Source organism: Salvia splendens, chromosome 13 (assembly GCF_004379255.2).
Source record: "Salvia splendens isolate huo1 chromosome 13, SspV2, whole genome shotgun sequence".
Lineage (NCBI taxonomy): Eukaryota > Viridiplantae > Streptophyta > Magnoliopsida > Lamiales > Lamiaceae > Salvia > Salvia splendens.
Window position 1 is genome coordinate 30,356,069 of NC_056044.1, and position 19,744 is coordinate 30,375,812.

A 19,744-nucleotide genomic window follows, 5' to 3' on the forward strand; every position below is an offset into this window, starting at 1 on the left:
CAAAGTAGTAACAACTAGATTCATATATACAAATAATGACATAAGATTATATTTTACTAATTTTTCATATTACTTTGCAAATTGAACATTTATAAAAGTAAATTGTATAGTAAAACTCTTTTCAAATATATGAACTCTTAATTGAATAGAGGAGAAACATTTTACCATTTGATCTACTCAATTTTGGTAGCATATGCTAGGTGGGTACAATGAACGGGCCTATCAATTTAAAGCTAGTATGGGGTTTTCTATTGATTTATTTCGGTATTTATGTTGGGTAAATGTCTAATAAATTAGAAAGTTAGTCAAATTATGATCGATTTTATATATTTCAAAAACAGAATAATAAATTATCACATTTGAAAAAATCGGAATTATCTCTTTTAGAGTTTTCTTGAGAGATTGAGATACAATGGAGATGAAGTAAAAAAAAAGAAAGAGAAGAAAAGCCAAAGCAAACAAAAGGAAAAACAATAAAAAATATTTTAATAATGCAACAATGTTTTTTTTAACGTTAGTGTGTGGCCGAAAGAGTTCGTTCTGTCCACATTTTATTTTTGGTTTACACACCAGCCTCGGTTTAGCCTAAATTAAGAAATATGAGTTGATCACCATTTTTTCAAGCTTAGTGATTTATAATAAGTATTTTCAAAAAATGTAGAATCAATCATATTTCATTAAACTTGATTATTTATTTGACAAAGTGTTATCGGACAATATCATTTTATCTTATCGTCGTTTTCTCTACGTAGATATCCTGGCTTACAATTATAAAGTAAGCTCTTAAAACTCTCAGAGATCATAACCCTATAATAAATGTTCTTTAGGAATATTTTATTGTTATAATTTACTAATACCTATAAATAAACATAACCCTATATAGTATAATCTCTTATCAGTTTGAGAAATCAAGATAAGAGGATAGCGCTATTTCTTCTAACTCTTTTTCAAATGTAATAAATATTGGTTGATCCATTCTTAAATTATTCCTTTTAATTTTTCTTTAGGAAAGCAAGTTAGTCTGGATGATGCTTGGTTTATTCTAATTAAAAAATTATGTTTATTCCTTTTCAAGCAAATGTGTATTTTAATTATGTTAAATTAATATTTACCAACCAAAAAGTAATTAAGATTCTTTTATTTGTCACTTTAAAAACTTTCTAACTGTACCACACTATTGCTACCGCCGCATTACCCAACCATACTAATTATTATTAATTATACAAATAATTGGTAACAAGTAGTTTGAGTTAAATATATTAATTTGATTATCCATAATCCATCTCTCTCAAGTATTGTCGTAACCCAATAAAAAATAAGATCATGGGTGTCTTAATGGATTTAATATACTATAAACATTATTAAGCCGTCTACCAAAAAGAAGAAACTGACACATACAAACAAAATAATACTACTCCTACCATATAGTTTACACACACAAGCACATATTGGCTATGAGATGGACTCCACTATTACACTTATATATATTCTGTATATGCACTAATTAAGTTAACATGCTACCCAATTTCCCATTCTATATCGATCGAAATGTATAAATGTTTATTTACTTACTAATACAAACCCATACTTATTTCCTCTATCATATAAACCCTAGTCTAATTCTTATCTTTATAAATATGGCAAATTTGGATAGTCCACTCTAGATGTATAATTATATTATGATTCGAATGTTTCTCACCAATGTGAAAATAGTTAATCTAAATTTCTATCATTAAACACGCCCACAACAACTAAATTATTGCTCTCAACAAGTAAATTTTGAACCCCCAGCCGATTTAATAGATTTTGTTTACTTGAAGTCTTGAATAGTTCATACTGAAAACTAATTAGGATTCTCTCATTAACTAAATGCGCCGTTTAAGAGTTGCGCCATATTGCCGGCCATTAATAAATAGTAGTATTAGTATTATTTACTTTCTCAAACTATTATTTACCAATATTTAGATTTATTTATCAACTTTTCAATCATTTATGTCCCAATAGTCATTACAAGCTACGTGTGTTTTTATTTTCTTTTTGTTGTAAACTAATCCTAATAGAAGTATCCTAATAGAAGTACATTAAGGTTAATTCTATTTCTCAAATTTTAATGTATTTTTCGAAAATGTCTCCAATTTTGTTAAAAATCCTTTAAAAAGCTCCAACTTCACCAAAACTTTTCATAAAACTGGAAACTTTGTTGAGAAAATATATGCTTAAAAACACAACATGATTACCCCTAATCTTATTTATAAGAATGCATAATGTGGGCCATAATTAATCTAATAAATTATATACAAGTACGACTTGACATAAAATATTGATTTGCAACATCTTATAAATACCCCTCAACATCTCAAATAACATCACAACAAATTAACAATGCTTTCCCAAAACAGAAAATGCAAAGCATCAATCACTTTCACAAACACCATTTCCATAATACTTATGCTTCAGACAGTGATTGTCTCAGCCGATTTCAACGAACTCTTCGAGGCTGACTGGGCGCCAGATCACATCGTTGCTCAAGGCGATCGAATTTCACTCTCTCTCGATTCTTCCACAGGTACTTAATCACATCTCAGAATGACTTGGAATTCGCATTTCTACTTTTATTTTTTCAGATTTATTTTTAATTTTCTAGTTCTCGTTTAATTTCTGCAGGATGCGGATTCGAATCAAAGAAGAAGTATTTGTTCGGAAAAGCAAGTGCTGAACTGAAACTGGTGCAAGGAGATTCAGCCGGAACCGTCACTGCTTATTATGTAATTAATGAACTCAATTAATTAATTTCTTGACAAATAAATACCTAATTAAGAAGTTCATGCATGCATGCAGATGTCATCGCAAGGGGCGAATCACGATGAGCTCGATTTCGAGTTTTTGGGGAACGTATCGGGAGAGCCGTACATTGTGCAAACAAACTTGTACATCAATGGCACCGGCGACCGCGAGCAGAGGCATTACTTGTGGTTTGATCCTACTTTGGATTTCCACACTTACTCCTTTTTGTGGAATCGTCGCTCCATCTTGTAATTAACCATTACTTTTTATTTAATTACTTGCTAATTTTAAAACTTTTTTTTCTTCAAAAATTGTCAATTTTGCTAAAAGTTTGATTTATGTTTCGCTTGATATATTTTGGCGATGGAATGATGAGTCAGCTCGCTAGATTCTTTAGGTGTAACTTAAGGTTCCGTCGTCGAATTATGTCAAGTTGGACATAAAGCGAACTTTTGCCAAATTTCGATTTTTAAAGAGAAAACGAAAATTAGGGACATTTTTTAAAAAAATGGGCAAAGAATCGAATCAGCCCTATTTTCGTTTGATTATGAATCTTCTTTTTAGTAGAATTAATTTCCATGCATTATTAGGTTTCTTGTGGATGATATTCCGATAAGAGAATATACAAACAAGGAGAGGAAAGGAATGCCATATCCGAGAAAGCAAGCGATGGGGATCTACGGGTCGTTGTGGAACGCGGACGACTGGGCTACGCAAGGAGGGAGGGTGAAGACGAACTGGACCAACGCTCCGTTCGTTGTCACCTTCAACTCCTTGGAGATCGACGCGTGTGCTTTCTTGTCAGACAAAGCAGACGATGTTGATGCAGTGGCAAAGTGCGGGAAATCGGGGCAGTTTTGGTGGGATAAACCGGTGGTGAAGGAGGAGCACAAGAGAAGGAGAAAACAGCTCAAGTGGGTTCGTGACAACTTCTTGGTTTATGATTATTGTAGAGATGTTGGCAGATTTCCCCAAGGATTACCCAAAGAATGCCATGGTTGATGTAGTGTGTGTTTGTGTGTGTTTTTTTCTTTAGAATTGTATTTGAATAAGTGTGTTTGCTTTCAATTCGAAAGCTTGTGTTGTGTTTGAATGTGAGTTCTTGTTAATGAAATTTCAAGATTTGAATCTATAGACTAATCATGAAGAAATTCGACGGCAGCTCGAAACACTGCATTTGATAAAATTTTCCGATACTCGTGGGCCGACAGTAGGGTTGGCCAACCTCGCGCGACCCCATCTAATCCGTCTCACCGATCTCAACCCAGCTCGTGCCGGGCATTTTCTTGATATCCCTAATCTCCAACCACTCTCTCAATGTCCTTGCACTCCCCCAATCCTCGAAATCCGCGAAAGTATTGGACATCAACACGTACGTCGAGGGATCGTCCCGATCGGCCGCCAATGCTCCCTTCGCGGCCCGTCTCGCTGTCTCCACATCCCCGTGGAGACGGCAAGCCCCGAGCAGCGTTTGCCACACGACGGCGCTCGGCTCGAACGGGATGCGGAGGATCAGCTCCTCTGCCTCCCGTATCCGCCCCACCCGGCCAAGCAGGTTCACCACGCAGACGTAGTGATCCTCGCTCGGCACAATCCCGAATTCTTCTGTCATCGAAGAGAAATATGTAAGCCCTCTTTCGATGAACCCCCCTTGGCTGCAAGCATACAGCAACGAGACGAGTGTGATGCGATTAGGCCTCTCCCCCTGGGCTCTCATCTCTTCGAAAACGTTGAGAGCTTCCTCCGCCTCCCCGTTCTGCGCGAACCCCATGATCATCGTGGTCCATGACACGACTGTGCGCTCTCTCATCGAGATGAGCACCCTCACCGCACCATCCATCTGCCCGCCTTTTGCATACATGTCAAGCAGGGCATTTTCCACACAGACATCAACTTCATCACCTAGTTTAGCCACCAAAGCTTGCAATTTCAGCCCTTCATCGAGGCTCGAAAGACTAGCACACGCGTTGATCCCTGTTGCTAGAGTGAATTTGTTAGGTCGAATCCCATCTCTCCTCATCCTCCCGATCACCTTAAGCGCCTCCGTTGGCTCACCACAGTTGAGGCAACCCGTGGCTATCTGAGTCCAAGAACACACATCCTTCGATGGGATCTCATCAAACGCTAGAAAACCTTGGTCTAGTCTGCCACTTTTCAAGTACATATCCACCAAAGCATTGCCTACACATCTCTCCCTTCCATGGCCGGATTTCACAAGGAGGGAATGGACTTGCAGCCCGGTTTCAAGAGCCGACAACTCAGCCAGCCCCGTGAGAACGGTTGCAAACGTGAACGCATCCGGTTTCACACCCTCAAAGAGCATCCTACGCCAGAAATTAGGTATCGAATCACAACCGAACTTCAAGAAACCGTCGAATATAGCATTCCACGACACGACATCTCTGTCGAGGCACGCCTCGAATAGACTAACAGCTTCATCAAACTCACCATGCCTTATCAAAGTAGTGAGCAACGCATTCACCAAATACACATTGTTCTCGAATCCGAACTTGATCACCATCGCAAAAACCTGGAAAGCGGAGATCAAGCCGAAAATCTCCGAAAAGGAGCAAGCTTGGAGCACGCTCACGAAGGTGAACTCGTTGGGGCGAACGGAGCTCCTGTGCATAGCTGAGAAGAGAGAGAGTGTTTGAGAAGGGAAGCCCTTTTGAGCGAAACCGGCAATCAGGGCAGTCCAAGAAACCACGTTTCGGTCTGGCATTTCGTCGAACAGTTGGAGGGCGTTTGCGGTGTCCCCGCATTTGACGTATGCGTTGATGAGATGGTTGTGGATGAAGATGGAATCTGGTTCGTGATCGGATGCTTTAATGAGTTTTGCGTGGATTGATTTGGCTTTGCATAGATTTGAAGTCTCCACGCAGTGGCGCAGAATGGTGGCATAGGTAGTGGTTGATGAACTTGCTGTGTGGAACTTTCTGAGATGACAAAGTAACATTAGTTAATGTATTTGTGAAGTTGAATAGAAAGTGGTACTCCTTATACACCAACTATTGCATATAGTGGCGAGCATTCGGATTTCGGTTTAGATTCGCATATATTAGTTCATAGAGTATATAATTCAAATTTTGAATTTTTCGATTTTAAAACTAATCAAACTAAGCAAAAATCCGAATATTGAAGAAAAAAAATTATCTAATCTAATGATATAGTTCAAAGTTCATATATTTGAAGACATAATTTATGTCAAACTAATCAAACTAAGCAAAAAAAAAATATCTAATCCGTAGTTGGATATCTACGATAATATAATGACATAAATTTATCACTTTAACTAGCTGTGATATGTTAGTTCGATGACATGGCAATTGTATGAAGAATGTATCGTTCAAAGTTCGTATATATGAAGACATAATTTGTAATTCATATACAAGACCAGAATGAAGTAAACATCTATGTATTTAAACACTATTTCCTTATTATATTTACTTTGTTATATTTTTAAGATAATAAAACAAATGCTTATTTCTAGTACACTAGAAAATTGACAATTTGGCTTTTTCATAACTATAAATAATCATAAATATCAGTTAACCAAATTCAACCTTGGCAACATTCTTTGAATTTTCTACAATGGTGGCAGCGTTTGAGTTAGAATTGGATCTGCAGACACGTTTTCTGGGAGTTCTTGATGGAGTGTCGCCGCTGAGATGCTTAGACATGCGTTTCTGCACCTTGCCGGAGCCCTTTAAATCAACGAGAAATTTATCGTCTCCTGCCCTAGTACCAAATGGTCCAAATTCATACGCATTCTTGGGGTTTGATTGAGAAGCAGGAGGGCAAGAATTTAAATTCAGGGAGAGTGCATTCGGCTTCACATGAAGCCCGGTGGTATCCAATTCTATCGAGCATGCTTCTGATGTGCTGCAAGGATTGCTTCCATGGTCATTCTGGAGCTGCCTGGCGTCAATATCTGCGTCTGTTTCATCTAGGTGCATTTCCTGAAATGAAATTGTCAAACTTGTAAGAGGGATCTAAGTCTAACCATTTCTTAGTAAATCAGAAGAGAATCATTACCTCATTTGGCACGTTGACAACTTGTTCCGAGTCAGATGTACTCTCTGCTTCTGAATCGGCCATCTCCTCACACTCAAACTCGACGTTTTCCCCAAACTCTTCCTCAGAGTCGCTCAACTCTTCCTGTTCCATTACAATTTCCGGGAGGGACTCATCATGCATGTCGTCAGCCACTTTCCTACTTCCTCTGTTTCTAGGAGTAGCCATTGGAGTCTCAGTTGAGTCGAACTGATTGCTCATCACATCTGGAGTATAATCTTTAGCACTTTCAGATTCTATGACACCAGACGTGGGAGCAGCTAGTGATCTGCTAGTATCACGTATAATCGTATTTCTGCTTTCTCGATTCTTGGCTGACAAACTGAGGTGGATATTCAAGTCTAGTTCATTGCCCTTTTTACTAAGGCTGCTGCCCTTTGTACCTAAAGCACTTGAGTTGCCATCTACAGATGCCTTACTCGTCGAGGAAAGATGATTCCGAATTGGAGGCTTCGACGCTGCAGTGGGAGGAAGTCTTCCAGCAGGATGTGTAGCTAAAGAATTTGCACCCACATCATCAGTTCTCTGTAAAAGTGGATGAAAGTCAACAGCGGATGGTGCAGCGTTCTTTTCAGGAGGCTTGGATGACTTGCTGAGAAAGTTCACAGCATCTCTTATATGCCGGGGGTTGTGAAAAAGACTGAGACTTAATTGCGGTTGATTTCCTGGAAAGAAAGAGAACGAACTAGACGTGCTAGGACTGCTGGGGTAGTAAGGCAATTGACAATCCTGAGGTGCCTGGAATAGCAGAGGATGCATCTGAAGATCCGAGTCGCCTCTCTCTACTGTAAGTTTGTTAGTAGCGACATCAGAAAGATTTCGCTGCTGATTTTTAGTAGTAACATTAACATGGTTGTTCCTTGTTACTCCAGATTGCACGGAAGAGCCAACTCCCACCTGCATATTTCTCCCAGCGTGCAAAGTCTGATTTTTTGCCATCAAACCAGCATTTCTCATAATATTGCCCGAATCTTTTGCAGATGTGATGGCTTGAGAGTTCTTGAAAGCTGATTGTGACATAATTCGAACGGATGGAGGCAGATTGACAGGAGGCAAATCAGGAGCTAATTTGACCAGGCGTGCATGATTTGGTTTCCGAGCACGGTAGGGCCGCATAACTATTTCGGAAGTGGATGGCCTAGAAATTACAGTAACTTATCAGAATGTCAAGCACGTAAAGCAGAATGCCATGAAAAGTTTATTGCAGAACCAGGGGAGTACCTTGAAGCAAGTGCAGACTTGGAATATGTTGGGGGTCGGAAGTCTCGATAACCAGGTTTATCTTTCACCTGAGAACTCTCCTGGGATAGCAGGCCACTGGGAAAACTGGAAGAAGCATGGTTTTCTGGCATCCAATCTGCTAAAAATGCTTCATGGACATATGCTTCATCTTCTTTGTCTATGTGATTATCTCCACTGTTTGTTTCTTCAACAGCATTATCAGAACTGTCACCCTGAAATTTAAGTATTTATGGATCAACAACAAACGAAAGATTTAGATTGTTCTTCGACGACATGAAAATGTCACCACTGGTCACATAGCATGGCATGCACACCCAAAATTTAATTTTTTTACAGCAGCAGGCGGGCAATAAGGATGCTTGATATAGCTAAATACACAATAAAGGAGCGGTATGAATTACTGATTGATGATGACAGCAGCTAATATGAAAACCAACTTGTTAACAAATATGGAAATCCATTTGAAAGGCAACAAAGACCTAATTAATCGAGTTCAGAAGTAAATAAACCTCTTTCTCAGATGATGAATGCCAACTTGAGGGAGAAGGTTTGCTACTTTTTCTTTTGAATTCATACAGACGACGCTTTGCTTTCTTGTTCGCATCAGATTTATATGATTTCTGGGTACCAGTAGCAATGCGCCACTGCCTCGGAAGCAGGGAGGGATCTCTATAAGGAAGAAAGAATCTCCATATGGACATGAAGTCGAGTTTAAACTTTTTCAATCCCTGAATCATTAGAATCATTTAGACTCCAGAAAAATGTCATGTAAAACTTTGCAAAATTAAATTTAGTCATTCGGGAGCATACCAGTTCAATACGAGCAATTTCCTCCAAGGTCAAGGGGGCGTTTTTTATCCTTCTCACAGACTACAAACAAACAAGTTACTTACTAAAACATGATGGAAGATTTGAAGCTTAGCAAACAGCATCACAAATAGTCACAAACCTTTATTGGATTTTCTGGCGCTTTTGATGATGCACGATTCTTTTGCCTCACGAAAATCTGTTTTGCAGTAAAAAGGATTATTTTCATGCTACATGTACATATAAACATAATGCCAGAGATTTAATGTCATACACCCTTCAGATGGAAATGTTAAAAGTTGACTTCAAAAGATCTATGCGAAAATTGTGCACGACACATTGTTAAAAGTTGACCAACTATATCCCCAGAAAATACACAACATTTAGTCTTTAAATTACAGTTCACAGTAAAATAGGTTACCTGATGCCTAGATTTGCAAGGAAGAAATCGCTGCTGTATAGCTTTCCAGTCAGTATTGTATTCCATCAAACCCAAGGCTAGTAATCTGTAAGTTCCATATCCAGTTTGTAAGGCATAAATGAAGAAACAAATATGTACAAGTTCATAAATAAAAATGAGGATCTTTGTTGACTGATGCTATTGCTACAACCTTCACATCAAACAATATACTCCCTCCGTCCCGCCATAAGTGAGCCACTTCTTATGGGCATAGGATTTAAGGAATTCATATTTAAAGAGTTTAAGTGGAGAGAGTAAAGTATGAGAGAGGGAAATGTAGAGGAGTGAAAAGAATAAAGTAGGTGGGAAAAAATAAAGCAAGAGAGAGGATTTTTTGCTTAAAAGGGAAATGGTTCACTTATGGTGGAACATCCCAAAAAGGAAAGTGGCTCGCTTATGGTGGGACGGAGAGAGTATATACGATACATTGAGCACATATTTGGTTACACGTATCCACAGAAATTTCCAAAATAGGAAACCTGCATCCAGGATATAGTAGGATTATGTAGAGATTTTAGAGAAGCTTCCGGAGTAGTACTTACTGGAAAACTGACATGATATATAAGTGACATAACCACTCACGTGCCAACACACATAAAAGATCAAATATTGCAAGCATTGACCATGAATATGACAGTATATAAAACCAAAATATTTGTGCGATTCTACAGGACACCTAAAACACTTTGTACCAAGATTTTTAGCCTATTATGAATGGTTGAAATGCAATATTTTCACAATATTTAATTAGAGACAAGACGAAAGTACATAATTTAATGAATGTTAAAATATTGTATGATATGTAGTAAAAAAAGCATACAACTTACTCATCCTCTGCATCGGTAAAAAGCACCCGCGTAGTAAGAGAAGCAGGAGCTGGCTTGTGAGGATAAAGGGCAGGATTAAACAAAGACCAAAACCTCTGAGCTAGTCTAGCAATTTCCTTAGGAACAGGAGCAACTGGTTGATTTTTGGCCCTTTCAAGCAGAGTTGTGGCCATATTCTTCTTGGGCAGTCGATGGCTGGCAGAGGGTGAAGGCGCCTTGTTAGAATCTAGGGGAGTGTTCTCCTCCATTTCTCCTTGACCAACAGACTCAGGGGAGCATAGGGAATTGTGAAGAGGAAACAAGGGCTCCTTTTGACCAGGAGTCTCAAAACCACGTTCAATTTGATGGCGTTCATATGCACGCACAGCTGCCAATCATTTTATAAGTATGAAAATGCATTAATATACAAGTTGCAGACAATATTTAAAAAGTAGGACAAAAGTATGAATCGTCTATGATATACCAGAAGAAACATCATCAATATAGTTTTCAACTAGTTTGAGTGGAGCTACATCTGTGACAGACAGCACTGGACCACAAACATAAGGAACCCATGAATGGTATTCTGGAGTCTGAGAAGAGCCTGCCTGTTCATCGGAGTCCAGCTCTCTGTTGCTTCCACAGGGAAGATTCTGTTGTGCAATTTTATTGCCATCTGTAGATGGAAGCATGTTCTGATTCCCATCTAGCACGGATGGATGGATATATGGGGGGAAGAAGCAAAAGCTCGGATATGGAACTGTTCTCCACGCCAGAGCTTGATCACGTTTCTGAACCATCTGTACGGCTAATTCTTTAACCTCGGAAGCAATATGGCTTTTCCCAGGCTCAAGAACAGATAACGAGAAAACCTGAATAAGTAGTTGTATGTGCTCGTGAATAAGACAATGCAATTGCCCTATCTGATGTGGGGTGAATCCATAGGTGTAGCCATTATTTACAGGAGGCATATGGGATGAAGAAAAGTTGGGTGTTAAGTGTCTTCCTTCTGCAGTTGATAAGGATTCGATTGATGCAAATGGTAAGAGTGGTCGCAGTGGTCTACTCAACTGTCCTGCTAACCTCTTGCTGTGTTCAATGGAGGCTTTTTGGCTTCTATTCCGCCTAGTCGTTCTTCTTTCTTCAACCTCCTCTGGTTCACTTTCCAGTGCCTCTTCAAGTTCAAGCTCAAAGTCAGCATCATTTTCTTCATCTTCATCATCAACATTTGCATTCTCTTGCAAATTCTGGGAATCGTCACCTCTTAAAACAGCTGCCAAAAATTTTCTATATTCCTCTTCATCATCAACATTTTGAAGATCATCTTCATCATCAGTTTCTTGAAGGAAAGTTTCAAGCTCATCAAGTGTGAAACTTGCAAGAGAATAACGAGCCCTAGTTCGCATACAGATGGCACCCTCAGCATCCACATCAACCATTAATTTCCTGGAATCTGTTGCACGGTCAATATCTACTTGTCTGGTTAATCCATTTTCCTTGTCAAATAGTGATCCATTACCAGATTGATTTAACAATACGGACTCCTGCTCTGTAGTCGGAGAATAAATAAGGTCCAAATTTTCCCCAACTTCTTTTCCAGAAGAAATTACAGCATGCATCACATTTTCATCGCAGTTCTCAACATCCCCACTGGTGTCCCTATGTTTTCCGGACTCGTTACCAACCGCAGCACATTGCTTTCCCTTGCTGTCAGCAACATCCAAGTCCAGGTCTTCAACTTCAGAACTCAAACTTGAGGAGGCTTCCATTGAATTCGTCTCTTTTAAAAAAGGATTGAAATCCGCATCTTCATCCTCGTCCTCTTCCTCAGCCACACCTGTGTTTCGGTTACCATCCTCCAATTCGTTCTCTTCACCCACCTCATTCTCATGTTGCAAAGCATCCTGGTCCGAGGCTTTAGATAAGTTAAAGCAATCAACAACAGCATTGTCCTGATTCGGGTCTCGAACTTCAGTAGATACTGACGTAGAGCACCCCGACATTTTGATCAAATGATATGCTCAGGGGCTACAAACAATGAATAGAACCAAAACAACCCCTTCTCTAATTAACTTGACTGAATGATTCAAACTGCGAAATTAATAACCAATAAACTGAATTCAATTTTATCATTCATGTTGAATAGCAAAACAGAATCTCAGAGGATAAATAAATATTCTGCTCCAGCTCAGAGTCTCAGACATTTATCCCCAAATTACATGCTAAAATCTATTAAAACAACGAGTGATATATTGCATAACCCTAATTGACTACGCTTTGTAGTTTGTAGCAATGCCATAACCACAGCAGTCAGAATCGAGGAGAGGGAAAATTGCCTTTTTGAAGGAACCCTAATTGGTGGTTAAAGCATAAAATCAGAACATACCAACAATAGATAACTCAGCGGCGGTGGCATCCCGGTAACTTCTCCGTCGGCCGGTGATCGCCGTGATTTCGTCGTCGTTTCGCGTTTCTGACATTCTGTTTTCTTCACTATTTTATTTTCCCCTTCCCTTTTTCACTATTTTTAATTTTTTTATTTTAGTGGGGAAAAAAACAAACTGCGATATGATGGGCCATTGATTGAGCCTATTTGTTCTACTAATATTTTGGGTTTTGGCAGCTGGCCTCAATGTATTAAGAAATAAATAAATGGGGTTATAATAGTAGTAAGTTTTTTATTTAAGTATGGGCACCAAAATTAATTTGTATCTATGTTAATAAAGTGTATTATTTTATTTCTCCCTCCGTCCCCTTCAAGATGACCATCTTTCCTTTTTTGTTTGTCTCAATCAAGATAACCATTTTTCAATTTTGGAAATAACCTCATCTCTCCTCATTGAAATATTCAACTACATTTTTCCTCTCTACTTTATTCCACCTAACAATACTTCCTAAAATCACGTGCCACTCAAGAATGTGGTCATCTTGAGTGGGACGGAGGGAGTAATAATACTTCAATCATTTTTCTATTATTTTTTTAGATACTAATATATATTAAAACTCGAATCATATCAATAATTAAAGATTAGTATTTTTCATTCACTAACGTAGTGAGTATTTTATTTTCTTTAACTTTCCTCTTTTCTATATATTCTTGGCTTATAATTATTTAAAATTTTGGTTATTTACATATATCTAAAAAAGTTACTGTACTAGTAAATGTTTTGTGTATAAGTTCGACTGTCATATTGATGTTTCGAATGCGTATAAGTTTGACTGTCATATTTGGTTCTAAATGAAACGATCGATACTAAATGATAGACATTTTTTTTGCACAAATTTTTAAATAGTGGTTAAATAAATAGAAAATAAAGTATGTGAGAAAAAAGTAGGAGAGGTGATAAAGTAAGAGACAAATAGAGTATTATTTTTTGCAATAAAAGAAAACAGTCACTTATACTGGACCCAAAAAAGAATAATATCTCTTATTATAAGACAGAGGGAGTAATTATTTTAACGGCTAGATAATTTCTAATAAACACCTCAAACAGTGAGACAAAATCGACCCTTACCCATTTCAAAATAATAAGTAGAGCATCAAATGATTGCACAAAATAAATCATTACCTTTTCACGCAGTAAATTTTATTAAAAAATAATTAATCACGAACAAATACTAGTAGGAGTATTACTTTTGCTTGGGATACATTGTAATTTTTATACATAAAAATGAAAAAATCCTTCCAAACCATCCGATTAATAGTAGTTGTCTAGTTTCAATCACAAAAGAAGAAAATATTTATGGCGAAAGTAAGATTGTTTGTCATGTCATAAAACATGTGTGATTGCCGTATTTGGACACAGCCGAAGTTTACGGAAAACTAAACCTATCATCTTGGCATCCTCGGAATCTGTTAAACAACCATTCACATTTGTTTTATTATATCTTCCGAAAATTCATTTCCAAAATTTAGACAGAGATTGAGAGACATTACAAATCGTCTCTCTTTCTCTATTTCAATCATTGTTGATGTGATTCCCCTTTTTTCACCCTTTTTTCTTTCTTTTATCCCTTTTGCAATTGTCTTTGATTTTGGTCTGTGTTTGTGAGTGAAAACGTAGAGAGCCATGAATGAGAAGGCATCTGTTTCCAAAAGGCTCAATGCCAAACATGCAAAGGTGACAATCCCTTGTTATAATTTTGTCCCTCTTTTAGTATTTTTTGGTTAATTTGTTTTTTTAAGGATATCATAAAATTCCAATTTTCTATCTAATTGTATGTGTTTCTCCTTTGCATCACCCTATTTAATCTCAATGCCTCATATGTAATTGGAATTTATGTTATGTAATAAGGCAGGAAGAACTCCTTGAGATTTATGCCCATTTGCACTATGAGGGTGTTTAATTGATTCAAATTAAATTTTCTGACTTTAATATTTGCTCATTTTTAACAACTAGCAAGTTTGTTAAATCTAGTTCATAGACTGAGCAAACTTTGGTTTTCTTAGCGAGGACGCGAGAACCGATTGCACTGAACGAATTAACGATATGCATTGGCATTTTGATAATATTAAGGTGCATTATTGTTAATGTAGTTTTTTCACATAGCAACAACATACACATATGTCTAGGAAACATACTTTATACGTTAAATGCAGTGTTTTCGCGATAAAAAAGTTCGACAAATTTGTACACCGGTCCCTAGTCCTAAGTTCTCATTAATGGCTCGCTTGTGCTGATCTTGGCAGTAGTTAAAACTGACACCTTATAGCAGTAAAATCAACGATGTTTATACGAGCTAACGTTGTTTTTAATTGGGGCGATTGGCAGATACTATTAGATCTTCTTAAACAACCGGGAAACAAGGAATGTGCAGATTGTCGGAACAAGTATGTTCCCACATCCCACCATAATGAGTAGAGGTTTGAACGTAACATATAACGATAAGCGTTTATTGCAGGGGTCCACGGTGGGCAAGCATCAACCTCGGGATATTCATATGTATGCAATGCTCTGGAATACACCGCAGTCTTGGAGTGCACATCTCCAAGGTTTTGCCTATCCACACTCATAAACTGATTGCTATGTGTGCTTTTATCTTGTGCTTATTCGTGTTTGTTGCAAATAGGTAAGATCTACGACGTTGGACACATGGCTCCCCGACCAGGTTGCCTTCATGCAGGGTAAGCCAGATAAATGAAACGAATGAAAGTTTGTCGAACACTCTGTGAATGAAACAGGACATATGATTGAAATAAACAAATAGTGGTTTAACTATGTAGTTGTGTGTCTGTTGATTGATTGAGTGATTGAGCGTCGTGTTGTGCAGCGATGGGGAACGAGAAGGCCAACAGCTACTGGGAAATGGACTTACCAGCAGTGTTTTACAGAAGTCCAATTGAAACCTTCATTAAGGCCAAGTGATTCTTCTGCCTTAAAACACTGCACTGAACGTATAAAGTTATCTGTTGAGAAAAACAGTTTTGGCTGAGTAGAGTTAACGAGTTAAGTGTTCGTTGCAGGTACGTGAGTCGAAGATGGGCTCCAACGACCCCACAGCCAATACCCGAGATCTATGAAGAGAACAACTCTTTAACCACCTTAACAAGAAAGGAGATTCCAAAGAGAGCAAGAAGATACTCTCTGGATGAAGAGTTTTTCATCAAGGGAATCCCGAATATTGAAGCTCAAACATCATCACATTGTCGCGCGGTAAGCTGAACTATCGCACGCTTGTTAGTCCCGGGTGAGTTTTAGGTTATCTGTGTGTCTAACTAAGCTACATCCATCTAAGCAGGAATCTTTTGATTTTGGGGAATCCTTCGAAGAATCTCCATCTCCGGTCAGTTTTGAGGCATGCCCGTCTATTAAGAATGTGGATGCCGGTACAGATCTCTTTAGCCTGCTCTACGTGTCGGAAGAAACACAAGATCGTACCGTTGTGCCTCCATCGCGATGGGCTACTTTTGAGTGTAAGAAAAATTCTCAAATGCTCTATTAATGATTAGCGATCTACATGTTTTTCTTGACGAACATCTGGTTTTAGGAGGCGACGCATCGACTGGATGAGGAAAAATATTCCAAGCAACGGATGTCGCGCACATAAGGTACTAATACGACACAACTTATCTTCTTCATCGTTGAATCGTAAATGCACTATGAAGAAATGGTGGTTAGTCTCCTTAATTTCATGAAAGTAGTGAAACACCATTGCATTTGCCTAGTTCAGTTTGGAAGATCATAGGAACAGATCTTAATAAAAAGAATATGTATTCAAATTAATTAATAGATACAATAGTTAATAGTATGCTCATATTATTCATGGATCCTAAAGCTATTTATGAGTACTATAAATTCACACACACAACCTTAAAAGCATTAAAAACACTTCACTTGCAATATTTATATATGGATCCCATCTACTTTGCTTATTTCTTGGGAGAAGTTTTTAAAACTTCATTCTTATTTATATATTTCAATTAAAATTGATTTATGAATGCACAAAAATACTAGTACTCCTTTTGTCCCAAATAAGATGACACGTTCCTATTTTTGGAAAAATTTTCTTTCCAATCAATACATCCAACCACATTTTCTCTTTACAGTTAAATATTCAATTTTCTTTCACTCTCTATTTAAATACTCACACCCATATTTTCCCTCTCCAATTAAACATATTAACCAACAATTCCTAAAATTCTCGTGCCGACTAAGAAACTTATCATCTTAGTCGGATGGAGGGAGCAGAATTTTATTAAAACAACGAAAATTACATAATTGAAAGAAAAAAAAAACCATAAATGATATATATGCATGTTTTATTACTCCTCCATTCCATAGTAGTAAAATCATTTTTCTATTTTGGACATTTCATAGTAATAGAGTCATTTCTTTTTTTAGTAAAAAAGTAACACATTTTCTCACTCTTATTTTTCCTTCTCTCTTACTTTATTCTCTCTACTTTTTCCTCTCCTCTATTTTATAATTTTTTTATTTAATTACACACATATTTCTTAATCTCCTTGCCGAAAAGAAAAGTCTTCACTATTATAAAACGAAAGGAGTATATGGTAGTATTACACACAATAACCAAGTCAATTTTATTCTTATATTAACAAAATTGCATTCAATATTAAAAAAATTAAAATTAATTCACATGATGGGCTCTGATTGGGTGATGCGTAAGCACATTTGTAGAATATATAAAACACTCCATGAAGCATGAAGTGCTCTAGCAATGGACATACTTTGTTAGTCTGTGCACTACACTGAGTGTTCAGTATTCCGTTGTTGATAATGATGCCTTAGTTTGAAAAAATGTGTAGGAAATTAATGTGTTATATGATAGTATGAAAGTTTGGTGTTTACTCAAGTATATTAAACGACCATTTACTTCTTTGTTTTTTGGCTGTCTTATGTTAGATATTTACTGAGAAAACATGTAAAGAAAGACCTAAAACTGATTGAGACATTCCAAAGTCTCCGGTTATCATTTTGGACATTAAAAATTAAAAAGGCAAGTAGGATAGCGTTTGGAGATCCAGATTAGAGAGAATCATATTCTAGAAATATAGGCGACTTAAACACACACATCATCTTGTTCAAAGTCATTAGTGAAAGTATTGTTGAATAATCGTTGTCAATTGAATTGGTAATCGCTTTATCATGTATTATAAAATATTAAAATAAGACAAAGATAAGGATTGATTGGTTCCTAAAAGTGATGGATTGAATTTTTGCCATTTCAAATGGGAGCACACATACATAGCTTAGATCTTTGAATTATACTTGACAATTGACATATTAGCTGGAATTGTACATCCTTAATTTCTACTATTATTTTTTTGAATAGCATACCTTATTTTATGATCATTGTGAACAACTTGATATCATTATGACAACATTCTTAGCCATGAGTGGAAGTAGAAAAACATACTTGAAGAGTTAAAATAAAAATATCCGGCTACTGAAGTCGGAAAAGTGCTAAAAATACATATATTATAAGGTTTTAAAAAATCGGTAAAAATTAGGTTGAAGAGTTAAAATAAAAATATCTGGCTACGGAAGTCGGAAAGTGCTAAAAATACAGATATTATAAGGTTTTAAAAAATCCGTAAAAATTAGGTTAGAGGTACCGATCTTCACCCTAGTATCGTTTGTGTTATATTTTGATGCATATCTCTTGCTTGTTTTAATTTATTTTTATTTTTATTTTTATTTTTTATTTTTGATATTGACTTACATGACTCAAAATTGGAACTCTCTATAAACAACTAAAACTACAGTCCTTTTCAAAGAAACAATATCATGTGCATGAGGAGTTATTGTTCAAATTTCCTCAACTTTAATGGCTATCTTATTTTTCATTTTTAATACTTGCATTTTTTGAACACTTTATCATTATCAATGGCTAACCTTATCTTTTCCAACGATTCGTATCTTGCAGACACTTGGAAGTGACAAAATCAGAACAATTGGTTCAATTTTTTATTGAGATAAGACATGGCCAATCATCATTTTTAATAGCATAAATGTCACCTTTTTCCTCCTTTTGTTGCATTATTTTGGCAGATACAATTATATAATTCAATATTCAAAAGCAAAGCCTTGACTCGTAAAGAGGTTTAGTTGGATATAAAAAGACATGTAGTAAAAATTTACCTAATTAATTAGGTTCAAATTAATGTCAAAGGGATAAGATTCACAAGATTATGACAACTTTTACATGATATCAATTTAACCCTGCATGTTATACCATGATTAGTTTTTTCTATGGCTTTATAACCTTAAATGTATATTTATATCAATAATTGAAATAATACTGTGGATGATAAAAACATCTAATGATGGGAAATGTGAACACATATTATTGGTCTTTTGCTAGCCATTAAGTCAATCTAATAATTTAAACATATTTCACTGTAATAATGGTTGATTGGTCGAATGAAAGTCATGATCATTTTCATGAGGTCTTACTCATTCTTCCCATTAATTTCCTACCCCCCATGATGTTGGTTTGTCCACAATTTAATGAGGCTATAAATTGGCATGCTATTCAAAATGGAAGAGATATAGCAAAGTTAAGAGAAACGACTCTTAGAAAAACCTACTCGAGCCGATATAGAAAAAGTCGACCAATCTTGTTTCAGTCAATAAAAAGAAGAATTGCATCAAATGGATATTCAGTCCCTCGATATTAATTTAGTTTGGAGTTATTTGAAATTGAATTGATTTGAGATTAATATAAATTGATTTAGTCCAAATTATTCGAAATTAATTTCGTCGGTATTGAAGATGTATATATCCAAGATTTATTTATAAGATACGGCGTGAGAATTATGTATCTATCCAAATATCCATCCACGTACAAGGTTACTCATATATAAACAAACAGAAGGGGCGTGTTATGTTGATAACTCACCCTTAAAGTGCTAACTACAACAAATGATAGACAATGGATCATTAAATCAAAACACAAGATTATTAAGCCAAGAGTCGATATAAAAAATGTCAATTAAGGATGTTAATGTCAATTAACAAAAAGTTAGTTATAACTGACTCTTAAAAAATATCTCAAAACTTTAAATGATTATAATTATCTTGATTTAAATTATTTTTTAACACGACAT

The 19,744-nt window shown here is 36.5% G+C and overlaps 4 protein-coding genes across 6 annotated transcripts; 2 read left to right on the plus strand and 2 right to left on the minus strand.

Moving 5' to 3' along the window:
* The first annotated feature begins 2,382 nt into the window (after positions 1 to 2,382).
* LOC121760865 (xyloglucan endotransglucosylase/hydrolase protein 9-like) lies at positions 2,383 to 3,914 on the plus strand. The gene is made up of 4 exons (XM_042156463.1): positions 2,383 to 2,566; positions 2,665 to 2,765; positions 2,839 to 3,032; positions 3,375 to 3,914. The coding sequence occupies exons 1-4, from the start codon at positions 2,383 to 2,385 to the stop codon at positions 3,784 to 3,786; spliced, it is 891 nt and encodes a 296-aa protein (XP_042012397.1). The 3' UTR covers positions 3,787 to 3,914.
* Positions 3,890 to 5,806, minus strand: LOC121762212 (putative pentatricopeptide repeat-containing protein At3g15130). The gene has a single exon (XM_042158024.1). The coding sequence runs from the start codon at positions 5,738 to 5,740 to the stop codon at positions 4,025 to 4,027; it is 1,716 nt and encodes a 571-aa protein (XP_042013958.1). The 5' UTR covers positions 5,741 to 5,806; the 3' UTR covers positions 3,890 to 4,024.
* A 480-nt stretch (positions 5,807 to 6,286) lies between these two features.
* LOC121762211 lies at positions 6,287 to 12,731 on the minus strand. 3 transcript variants are annotated; one of them, XM_042158023.1, is made up of 10 exons: positions 12,560 to 12,731; positions 10,658 to 12,077; positions 10,195 to 10,561; positions 9,329 to 9,413; positions 9,050 to 9,106; positions 8,911 to 8,970; positions 8,610 to 8,828; positions 8,080 to 8,312; positions 6,820 to 7,996; positions 6,287 to 6,743 (listed from the first exon to the last, which is right to left on the minus strand). In XM_042158023.1, the coding sequence occupies exons 1-10, from the start codon at positions 12,587 to 12,589 to the stop codon at positions 6,333 to 6,335; spliced, it is 4,059 nt and encodes a 1,352-aa protein (XP_042013957.1). In that variant the 5' UTR covers positions 12,590 to 12,731; the 3' UTR covers positions 6,287 to 6,332. The 3 variants fall into 3 exon arrangements, with proteins under 3 accessions (XP_042013957.1, XP_042013955.1, XP_042013956.1); XM_042158021.1 differs by having other exon boundaries at positions 10,658 to 12,264; positions 12,560 to 12,711; XM_042158022.1 differs by having other exon boundaries at positions 10,658 to 12,201; positions 12,560 to 12,686.
* A 1,341-nt stretch (positions 12,732 to 14,072) lies between these two features.
* Positions 14,073 to 18,734, plus strand: LOC121761534 (probable ADP-ribosylation factor GTPase-activating protein AGD15). The gene is made up of 9 exons (XM_042157177.1): positions 14,073 to 14,294; positions 14,946 to 15,004; positions 15,076 to 15,166; positions 15,244 to 15,298; positions 15,445 to 15,535; positions 15,638 to 15,827; positions 15,913 to 16,087; positions 16,162 to 16,222; positions 18,562 to 18,734. Coding segments are annotated over exons 1-8 (714 nt in total). The 5' UTR covers positions 14,073 to 14,243; the 3' UTR covers positions 16,164 to 16,222; positions 18,562 to 18,734.
* The last annotated feature ends 1,010 nt before the right edge of the window (positions 18,735 to 19,744 follow it).